Source organism: Conger conger, chromosome 19 (genome assembly GCF_963514075.1).
Source record: "Conger conger chromosome 19, fConCon1.1, whole genome shotgun sequence".
NCBI classification, from domain to species: Eukaryota; Metazoa; Chordata; class Actinopteri; order Anguilliformes; family Congridae; genus Conger; species Conger conger.
The window spans coordinates 3,158,053-3,169,952 of NC_083778.1; the positions used below are offsets into that span (position 1 = coordinate 3,158,053).

Sequence of the window (11,900 nt, forward strand, 5' to 3'; positions counted from 1 at the left end):
TATACGTCAAGGACCCTCTCCAATCCCGTTCCTTTACATTTATTTTCATGTGTATTGGCCTTATTTTACGTACACTGTAGTTGCGCCATTTAAAAAGCCTTGCATGGGTTTCGGAGTGTGGCAAAAGTAATGTTGCGCTTGTTAATTCTGCTGTAAAAGCACGTCTCCTTGAACCGGAATTCTCTTCAGGCATCGTTTAAGGGCGTCCCTGTTGGCCCCGATGCATTCTGGGACTGTACCCTCTCTTGTATCGGGAGGCGCCGCAAAACCGAAACCGGTAAGGATAAACATGAGTACAGAATTAAAGGGGAAATGAAATATGAATATAATCGTCCTCCTTCTGTAAAAATGTGATGGGTACTACTTTAAATATTGCTTGTGCAGTTAAAAAGACCAACGTTGTGCAGAATGCAAGAAATGTGCTAGTTTCTGAAGCATGTAGAGCGTGTTGTATCTTATCTCACATGGGTGTTCAAGGGTTAATTTTTTCAACCGCCGACATTTTTAGATGCAGCTAGCCCGGTTTCTTCGAAATGACAAAACATTTCCCCGGTTGTCAAACCAGTATTTAAAGAAGGGAGAAATGGGCTGTAGTGACAAAACTAAGTCTGTAGACCGCTGAAAGTCTTACAGTACATGCCCTACTGTAGTTGTCCTACGTTAGCAAACTGCGCATTTCGTATAACGTGATAGCTAACCATAGCATGAGCTGCAGTTATGGTGTTGCACGAAAATAAACAAGGGGTTAACACGTGTAACTTTGCGACCAGTTTCCCAGTCGTTTTCTTAAAAAAATATAATAATAACTTATTATTTTTCTTTGCTAACTTGAGTGAACGATGAATGTGCGTCGGAAGTGGCTGCTAGCTATTACTGTGCAGCCAAAACGTAACTTTCACAGCACAGCCAAACAAGTACAGGCCTCACCCAGCGCCTTAAGGCAGTAGCTTTAAAATATTTAAGGTACCCCGAACTACTGTCGCGGGACTGAGCGCCTGCAAGCTACAGTATTTGTGCACATTGTTCGAAACTACACTAACATTAGTTACGGCTTTCGACGGTTTCAGAAATGCCCATGGAAACATTAGAATGGTACTGAACGAAAGTCACTTCATAAGACCTTCGTTCAAACGAGAAGGCATTTTTGATTAAGTTCGCGAGCCAGTTAAAGTAGTTGACTAGTTGGCTATCCGTTATCCTAAATTCTGCCCCGCCTCTGTGACATGCACCTTGAATTAAAGGTACAATAGGTACTTTTTTTGTGTGTTAAAACATTGTTACTAGTCCGTTTTAAATCCCTTCCTATAGTTGAAAAAGACTGACTGGCATGCTGACTCACCTTCTGCCGGTGACGGACCGACACATATTTATTTGTTTATTTTTATTGTTCATTTTAATAAACACACGAGAAGCAGGGCTGCACGATACGAGGAAATTATTCTATGGGCGATAGCGTTGTTTAATATTGCGTCAACGTTACGACGCCTTGTGATGAATAAATATCGAACTGTACCAAAACATTGTATAGCTGTACTATAATTAAGCTAATTGGTTGAAAATTGGTTCTAATTACCACAGCTAATGGCGTTTCAACGTCAGCGCGTTCACAGAGAAGGGGGAGGGGGTGTTGTGGTTTGAGGGTGTCTGTTGCTGCAATTTTTTTCTTGACCGTCAGAAGTCAAGAAAAACCGTTACTTATGGTACTGTCGGGAAAGCCAGGATTATTTAAAATGCGTTTAAAATAGCAATTCCTGAATCCATCAGTTTCAACTCTTTTAAATGTCCAGCACTCTGAATACTGAACACAATTGTGTCAACGCCTCGCTTAACCAACACATAAAAATATGGTTATTTGATGTAGTTATGTAATTATTATCAAATATATGAATGATCAATTCAATAGAAAAATTTAGTTGCACAACTTGCAACCAGGTGAGAATCAAGAGATTTATTTAGTTACAAAATGATTCATATCTATTCTAAAGACATAGTTAATCTACCTAAAAACAATGAAGGTTACAAACATATGCACATAACAGCAAAAAAAAAAGGTCTGTTAAGTTTGGGATCTTATAGCAGGATGTCAGCATGAGGTCTGCAAGGCCATTTCCATTCAGACAAACACACACTCACACACACACACACAAACACACACACATAGAAACACACAGAAACACACATACACACACACACACACACACACACACATAGAAACACACAGCAACACACACACACACACACACACACACAGAAACACACACACACACACTATCTCTAGACCAGCCCTGGTCTTTTGAAGTTTCCTCTGGCCCAATGGTGAATGAGGCATTAGTTACCTGACTCTCCCTCTCTTGAAGGATTAATTCCCTTTAAGGTGATACGTCTTTCACCCTAACACCCTAACTCTTTGAAGGGAAAATTCATTCTACAAAAAAATAAGGAGAGACAAAGGGAGGGTGTTTACGACACGATAACACCAACAGACATTGGCTGTACCTTTACATATCACCTGTAGCTTGCTTAGATTCAAGCATGTGATAAAATATCCGACCCACAGATTTTGTCAATTTATTTATTAAATACAATATATACACCTAGTTGTTCTTCGAAACACCTTACATAATTTAATCTTGTTAATATTTTCTCAGGTAATTTTTTTAAATACATGTCTTAAAGAAAGGTTTGATTGATTGATCCTTGTCATCAAAACATCATCGAATTCCAACCCGTGGTAATATAGTTCAATGGGTTTTTCTATTTTACATTTGGGATCTGGAACAGACCGGAGGAAAAACACATTGTTTCAGGCTAGCCAAAGCTCTCTCTCTCCAGATTAAAATCGGCTTTTATGTCTTCCTGTGAGAGAGGGATACATTCGCCGGTCTGTCGTTCCCAGATTCCGGGCTGTTGAGAAGAGGAGGTCTCAGCCGCGGTGAACGCCCAGAAGCCTTTTCCCCAGCCATGTCCGTCCGGGAGTCCTTCAACCCCGAGAGCTACGACCTGGACAAGAACTTCAGGCTGACCCGCTTCACGGAGCTGAAGGGAACGGGATGCAAGGTACCCCAGGACGTCCTGCACAGGCTGCTGGAGGCCCTGCAGGAGAACCACTTCCAGGAGGATGAGCAGTTCCTGGGGGCAGTCATGCCCAGATTGGGTAGGTGCTGTCCTTCCCCTGGACCGTTCCATCGGGGCGACATTGGCTCAGACGGCAGTCGCCTGGCAGTCGGAGGGTTGCCGGTTCGATTCCCGCCCTGGGTGTGTCGAAGTGTCTCTGAGCAAGACACCTAACAAGTTCCTGACGAGCTTGTTGGTGCCTTGTATGGCGGCCAATCGCATTTGGTGTGTGAGTGTCTCTATGAATGGGTGGGGCAGCCTGTAGTGTAGTGGTTAAGGTACATGACTGGGACCTGCAAGGCTGGTGGTTTGATCCCCAGTGTAGCTACAATAAGATCCGCACAGCCGTTGGGCCCTTGAGCAAAACTGTTAACCCTGCATTGCTCCAGGGGAGGATTGTCTCCTGCTTAGTCTCATCAACTGTACGTCGCTCTGGATAAGAGCATCTGCCAAATGCCATTAATGTATTGTAATAATGTAATGGGTGAATGAGAAGCATCAATTGTACAGTGCTTTGGATAAAGGCGCTATTTTACAATGCCAACCATTCTGCATGTGTTACAGTTCTGGGGAACAGTGAGGTTTAACACTGCTGACCATACATATGCAGGTCAGAAGGCAGAGTCCTGGCCATAAAAATTCAGGCAATTCTTCATAACCATATGAATGCCTCTTGAAGTATTTAATAAGTTATAAAATTGTAACATTTGTGTATTTTCACAGCAAAGTTTTTTTTCCCCATCCACTGACTGAGATGTGTTGTCTGCTGTGTTGCATGTCCAGGTATTGGAATGGACACATGCGTTATTCCGTTGAGACACGGGGGTCTCTCACTAGTCCAGACAACAGACTACATTTACCCGATCGTGGACGACCCTTACATGATGGTGGGAATCTTGTTCTTCACAGCTCGGCCTGTTGTTGCTCATTTTTTTTATTTATTTAATAGTTTTTTGTTATTTTAAAAATATTTCATTTTAATAAACACACGAGAAGCAGGGCTGCACGATATGAGGAAAATATGCGATGGGCGATAACGTTGTTATGCCGATACGGCGACTTGTGATAAATAAACAAACGTCGAAGTGTGCACAGTTCATCCCGCTTTATTTACACTGCTAACATAGCCCCCAGATGAACAGCCTATGCCCATTGAATAAAAATAAATTACATATTATTTCCAACATGCTTTTAGTGAACAAATTGCACCTGAACAGCCAATCAATTTAAAGGTACAACAGGTAAGATTCTTGTGTTAAAACATTGTTACAAGACCGTTGTAAATCCCTTCCTGTCATTGAAAAAGGCCCACTGACATGTTGACTCACCCTCTGCTTGTGTTTATAGGCCTTAAATTCGGGTTTCAAAATATGCAATTGATGGGCCGGCACTCTCTACCAAAACATCTTATAGCTGTACAATAATCCTAGCTCATTGGTTGAAAATTGGTTCTAATTGCTACAGCCAATGGCGTTTCAACATCGGCGTGTTCACAGGGAAGGGGGAGGGATAAACAGCGTTGTGGTTTGAGGGGGAGGGATAAACAGTGTTATGGTTTGAGGGGGAGGGATAAACAGTGTTGTGGTTTGAGGGGGAGGGATAAACAGTGTTGTGGTTTGAGGGGGAGGGATAAACAGTGTTGTGGTTTGAGGGGGAGGGATAAACAGTGTTGTGGTTTGAGGGGGAGGGATAAACAGTGTTGTGGTTTGAGGGGGAGGGATAAAGTGTTGTGGTTTGAGGGGGAGGGATAAACAGTGTTGTGGTTTGAGGGGGAGGGATAAACAGTGTTGTGGTTTGAGGGGGAGGGATAAACAGTGTTGTGGTTTGAAGGGGAGGGATAAACAGTGTTGTGGTTTGAGGGGGAGGGATAAACAGTGTTGTGGTTTGAGGGGGAGGGATAAACAGTGTTGTGGTTTGAGGGGGAGGGATAAACAGTGTTGTGGTTTGAGGGGGAGGGATAAACAGTGTTGTGGTTTGAGGGGGAGGGATAAACAGTGTTGTGGTTTGAGGGTGTTTGTTGCCGCTATTCCCCTCTTGACCGTTAGGAGTCTGGAATGACCTATTGTACCTTTAACTGAACGTCAATTTACAGGCACTATTCATCGCGGTTCAAGGGGTCTTTCGCGGCGTGTCTATCGCTCGTGTTCGTACCGCGACGGCGGATATATCGTGCAGCCCTAGCGAGAAGTTTGCTTCTTTGTGTGCGGTTATGTTACTGAAGGGTACTGCCTCTCCTTTTACGCTCAGGGTCGAATCGCGTGCGCCAACGTGCTCAGCGACCTGTATGCCATGGGAGTGACGGAGTGTGACAACATGCTGATGCTTCTCGGCATCAGCAATAAACTGTCGGACAAGGTACACGGTTTCAATCTAATTTCGAACGATTATTCATGAGTAAAATGAACCAGAATTATAATGTGGCTGCTCAAGTTGAAAGCTAACCGTGTGTATGCTATAGGTCGTAATTGCGCTTATGTATAATTATTTTAGTATTCAGGGTATTCTGGCTGCCAACCGTGGGATGCTAGTTGGAAGTTGATGTACTCTTCAAGGGTTCAAGTTTTATCAAAGCAATCACTCCAGGACTTGGAACTGTACGTTCCTCTAAGGTCTTGAACGCACTTGTCCCTGGTTCTGATTTGCACTTTATTGTACGTCCCACTGGATAACAGCGTCTGCTAAATGACTGATGTAATGTAATGTAGTCAGACAAGGACTTGTGCGGTCATATCACCATGAATAGTTTTAAAATGTCGAAAAGTGTAGTTTGTAAGGTTTGTAACTTCCATAAATCGCCCTTGCTTAGCTTGAAATAGTTTTGCTGTTTGATGAACAATTTAAATGTGTAAACTGTTTGGTTTGGTGAAGTGCATTGTGGGGTGGTGTGACGCTCATGTTCTCTGGGCTGTGATTGGCTGCAGGAGAGGGATAAGGTGATGCCTTTAGTGATCCAGGGGTTTAAGGACGCCTCAGAGGAGGCTGGCACGTCGGTCACGGGAGGGCAGACGGTGCTCAACCCCTGGATCGTCCTGGGCGGCGTGGCCACAGCCGTGTGCCAGCCCAACGAGTTCATCATGTGAGCAGATCTGTGCCCTCACACCCTCACACCCTCAGTCCCTCACACCATCACTCCCTCACACCCTCAGTCCCTCACACCATCACTCCCTCACACCCTCAGTCCCTCACACCATCACACCATTACACCATCACTCCCTCACACCCTCAGTCCCTCACACCATCACACCATTACACCATCACTCCCTCACACCCTCAGTCCCTCACACCATCACTCCCTCACTCCCTCACACCCTCAGTCCCTCACACCCTCACCATCACTCCCTCACACCCTCACACCATCACTCCCTCACACCCTCAGTCCCTCACACCTTCACACCATTACACCATCACTCCCTCACACCCTCAGTCCCTCACACCTTCACTCCCTCACTCCCTCACACCCTCACCCTCAGTCCCTCACACCATCACTCCCTCACACCATCACTCCCTCACACCCTCAGTCCCTCACACCATCACTCCCTCACTCCCTCACACCCTCACCCTCAGTCCCTCACACCATCACTCCCTCACTCCCTCAGTCCCTCACACCCTCACACCATCACTCCCTCACACCATCACTCCCTCACTCCCTCACACCCTCAGTCCCTCACACCCTCACACCATCACTCCCTCACTCCCTCACACCCTCAGTCCCTCACACCCTCACACCATCACTCCCTCACACCATCACTCCCTCACACCATCACACCATCATTCCCTCACACCATCACACCATCACTCCCTCACACCATCACACCATCACTCCCTCACTCCCTCACACCCTCAGTCCCTCACACCCTCACACCATCACTCCCTCACACCCTCACACCATCACTCCCTCACTCCCTCACACCATCACTCCCTCACACCCTCACACCCTCACACCATCACTCCCTCACTCCCTCACTCCCTCACACCCTCACACCCTCACACCATCACTCCCTCACACCCTCACTCCCTCACACCATCACTCCCTCACCCTCACACCCTCACACCCTCACACCATCACTCCCTCACACCATCACTCCCTCACTCCCTCACACCATCACTCCCTCACTCCCTCACACCCTCACACCATCACTCCCTCACTCCCTCACTCCCTCACACCATCACTCCCTCACACCCTCACACCCTCACTCCCTCACACCCTCACTCCCTCACTCCCTCACACCCTCACTCCCTCACTCCCTCACTCCCTCACACCCTCACACCCTCACTCCCTCACACCCGCGCTCGCTCTCAGGAGACACAAATAACCTTTCAGGCACTTTCCACCAACTGCTGCTCCTTGACTGGTGTCTGTCGTTTCTCCATCCCAGGCCAGACAACGCGGTGCCCGGGGACGTGCTGGTGCTGACCAAGCCTCTGGGCACACAGGTGGCAGTGGCCGTTCACCAGTGGCTCGATATCGTACGTTTGCGCCCACGAGTTTCATTCAAAAACCCACTGAATAGACAGACAGTAATTCACCAGATGAGGCCCACAGCACAGGGGAAAAAACTTACTCGGGTATCAGGTGACCTTAACCCTTTCAGTGCCAAGCCCAAGGTGAAGTGGCTCCACCCAAATCACAAGGGGGGTTTTGGCTTTTGGTTGAGAGAATTTAGTCGGGTTTTAACTGGGGCTTGAAACAATAGTACAGCAGTCATTATGATTGGTCGGAAAGGTATAAGGTGGAGAGTAGCAAATGGCTCTCGGGACTGAAAAGGTTGAAACGTGTTTGGAATACGCAGAGAGCAGTGTGGAGAGAGGTCAGTGAGCGACCCAGGAAGAAAACCCAGTTGGCATGACAATGTTTTCCTTCTAATCATCCCGTAATCTTTAACATGGGCGGTGTGTCTTTACAGCCAGAGAAATGGAATAAGATTAAACTGGTCGTCACGCAAGAGGACGTGGAACTGGCTTATCAGGAGGCCATGATGAATATGGCCAGACTGAACAGAACAGGTGAGAGCATTTTTGCGATGTTTACAAATAATTTGTAAAACGCAACTAAAATCTTTGTCGACTGGATATAAACTCAAGCAGCTGAGCTTAAGTAATAATCATAATTCCTTGATTTAATTTAGCACTTTTCTCATACTCAAAGCGCTTTGCAGTGATGAGGGGGGAAACTCGCCTCAACCACCACCGATGTGCAGCTCCCACCTGGGTGACGCGACGGCGGCCATTTTGTGCCAGAACGCTCACCACACACCAGCTGAGGTGGAGAGGGAGAGAACATATAGGGAATGATTAGTTGGCGGATTGAAAGAGGCAGTTTGGGACTAGACACAGGGGAACCCCCTACTCTTTGTGAAAAGTATCATGGGATCTGTAAAGTGCAGCCTGATATCATGATAAAAATTATGATTATGCAGGTTTCTTGGAATGGATTACGGCTGCAGGAATTTAGAAATGTTCTGTGGAATCCTCACTTGAGAGAAAACGCGCAAGAAAGTCAAGTGTGATTTGATAATGAAGATGTGCAAGTGCAAGCAAGGCAAATGCTTATAAATGATACAGTACCTGTCTTCATACCTTTTTACCTGTATAATCATTACATTAATGACCCTAGTAATGTCTCAGTTACTTCATACCATACCAAATCCTTCTCCTATGGAAACCTCCTGTAAGAGTATCCAGTCTGTAACGGGAGTGTGCAGTGGTCTTGCTGAGAGGCCAGTCTACGTTGAGGAGACTTGGCTCTTCGTGTGCTCCCCAGTACGTTATACGTGTGGTTTTGTTTTCGTCAGCTGCCGGGCTGATGCACACGTTCAACGCCCACGCGGCGACGGACATCACAGGATTCGGGATCCTGGGTCACGCGCAGAACCTGGCCCGGCAACAGAGGAGCGAGGTGTCCTTCGTCATCCACAACCTGCCCGTGCTGGCCAAGATGGCCGCCGTCAGCAAAGCCTGTGGGAACATGTTCGGCCTCATGCACGGCACCTGCCCGGAGACCTCGGGTAAGGGGACGGGAATGATTGGGCACACTTCAGTAAATTCAGCCTTGCAAAATGGACACAGTTTGGATCAGTCTTAGCCCTGTAAGATCACAAATACATTACATTACATTATTGGCATTTGTCAGACGCTCTTATCCGGAGCGACGTACAGTTGATTAGACTAAGCAGGAGACAATCCTCCCCTGGAGCAATGCAGGGTTAAGGGCCTTGCTCAAGGGCCCAACGGCTGTGCAGATCCTATTGTGGCTAAACCTGGATTAGAACCACTGACCTTGCGTGTCCCAGTCATTTACCTTAACCACTACACTACAGGCCGCCCTAATACGTAATTAGAATGTTCTTATCTGAACATTCTAATGCTGATGTCACAATCACTACTGGTAACTGAAAGCAGTGGAGTTCTAGAACACTGGCTTCCTTCTAATGCTGATGTCACAATCACTACTGGTAACTGAAACCAGTGGAGTTCTAGAACACTGGCTTCCTTCTAATGCTGATGTCTCAATCACTACTGGTAACTGAAAGCAGTGGCGTTTTAGAAGAATGACTTAGAATCTGGGGGGAAAGGAACTTTAAAAAAAGGAAATGCGTGGAAACTTGATGTGTGGTTCTCTCTGCTGTGGTGTTAAAACGGGAGAGGGATCCTGTGTTGCAGGAGGTCTGTTGATCTGCCTCCCTCGGGAGCAGGCAGCCAGGTTCTGCGCCGAGATCAAGTCCCCCAAATACGGCGAGGGCCACCAGGCTTGGATCATCGGCATCGTGGAGAAGGGCAACCGCACTGCCCGGATCATCGACAAGCCGCGGATCATCGAGGTGGCCCCGCAAATCGCCACACAGAACGTAAACCCCACCCCCGGGGCCACCTCTTAGTCCAGGACACGGGAGAGGGAAGGGGCTATGCCTTTTTAGACATTCTAGTATCATCTTAGGCTATGGATATAGTCTAAAGCAGTGCTCTCCAACCCTGGACCTGGAGAGCTACTGGGTCTGCTTGTTTTTGTTTTCACTGTTAAATCAGTACCCTGTTGAGACCCAGGTAACCAGGTGAGGTGAGTTAACTGTGTAATCAACTGCTCTTAATTGATAAATTAAGTGCAGAGTAACAACAGAAACCAGCACACCCTGTAGCTCTCCAGGACCAGGGTTGGAGACCACTGGTCTAAAGCTACCATGTTAATGTGTATACTGACTGCTCAGATTTTTTATCATAGGGCAGATCGCACGTTAAAAAACAAAACAAAACAAAAACTACGTAAATCTATTTCTTTTGTCTAATTTTTTTTTTCTGTTACATTAACTGAGGACGCACCTACTCTTAAGGCAGCTTCTAAGTTGAGAATATTATTATCTGAAACTGTTGATTCATTTTGAATCTTTAGACACTTCTGGTCTATTGCCGCAGAGGCTTTTTTTAAGAGGTGCATTTGCCAAGCATCTGTGCTGTACCATGATAGCGGTTTTTGTTTGTCTGAGTCACTATATGTACATAAAAAATAAAAAAAACTAGGACTAGAGTACAAACTGTAACGGATGCCTTGAAAGATTGAATATTATAAAGAGAATGTGGTGTATACTTTGAGGGGTTGCATGTTGTTTTTCAATTTTTAAAAACATTTTTGTATTGCTTTGTTCCAATTCACTCCTTTAAACTCCAAAAAGTCTACAAGTGGAGCTGAAGAGCTGACTTCAATGTGGTCCATTAGGACGAGATATGAAAGCAATGCACCAAATGGGCTCTCCATAATTTGTGACGTCTGTCTTAACGATGGGGGAGTGAGATGGCAGGCGCCCCGTTTTGCTGCATTAAGCCGATCAGCGAGCAGCGAGCCGTTGTCAATCAGTGAATTGTATTAACCAATCACAATGCTGCAAACATGGCTCCAGCCATTTTTGGGTTTGTAAAGCCCTCCTCTCCCATCACAACAGCCTAGACGTGTTTATAATACTTTTGTGGTTATTTCCCCCGTGCCGATTTGGTCTGGAGTACGGCAGAGAATGTACCGGAACAGAGCAGTGGGTGTATAAAATATATATACTTATTATTTGAGACATAAAGTACTTGATTTTAAATGTAATCAGTAAAAATGTGTTCCTGTGGTCAGTTGTGATGGCTTCCTGTTTTGTATAGCATTATATGCAGTAGGCCACCTCTTCAATCTCAAGAATACGCATTTCTCTCTTCCCCTCTGGTTTGCGAAAAAGGGTTCAGTCTTGTTACGCCAGAACTGCAGCTTAACGGCAACACTTACACAAATAAATACATTTTTTAAGGTTCTTGTATCCGAGATGCATTTGTCTTTTTGTACCGAGAAGCGTCGGTCTGATAAAACGGCCGCGTAAATGTCGAGACCGTGACCGTTAGCGTGAACGGAGCTGGATTCAGATTCCTCCTCTGGTGCAGGACCTGCTGTGGCGTCGCCATCGTGGTACTCCGTAACCCGCGTGCAGGAAAAGATGCTGTGACTGCAAGTTTCGGATTAATTGTGTCTGAACGCTGTTCTGACTTCATGGAAGTGTCGGGCGAATTCTGCGGTGCTGCCCGGAACCAACCAACTCCAGCCGTCAAACTTACCGAGGCCGGGTGAGGGAATGGAGAGGCCGGGCTTTGTGATAAAGGGAAACCACTCCATTTACTTTAATGGGGTGTGGAGGAAGGTGGTGGAGCCGGAATGGCGGCTGCAGTCGGCGCAGTTCAAAACGGGTTCACACTGCTATCTGTGCCTCTTCAATAAAGGCAGCTTACTCTTACTGGACCTTTTAATCTTTTATTTCACATTATTT

The 11,900-nt window shown here is 46.2% G+C and overlaps 1 protein-coding gene across 2 annotated transcripts; it reads left to right on the forward strand.

The window, feature by feature from the left end:
• Nucleotides 1-149: 149 nt before the first annotated feature.
• Nucleotides 150-11,399, forward strand: sephs1 (selenophosphate synthetase 1). 2 transcript variants are annotated; one of them, XM_061229319.1, is made up of 9 exons: nt 150-277; nt 2,897-3,154; nt 3,898-4,001; nt 5,362-5,469; nt 6,036-6,190; nt 7,491-7,581; nt 8,019-8,118; nt 8,907-9,119; nt 9,775-11,399. In XM_061229319.1, the coding sequence occupies exons 2-9, from the start codon at nt 2,962-2,964 to the stop codon at nt 9,987-9,989; spliced, it is 1,179 nt and encodes a 392-aa protein (XP_061085303.1). In that variant the 5' UTR covers nt 150-277; nt 2,897-2,961; the 3' UTR covers nt 9,990-11,399. The 2 variants fall into 2 exon arrangements, with proteins under 2 accessions (XP_061085303.1, XP_061085302.1); XM_061229318.1 differs by having other exon boundaries at nt 263-277; nt 2,833-3,154.
• The last annotated feature ends 501 nt before the right edge of the window (nt 11,400-11,900 follow it).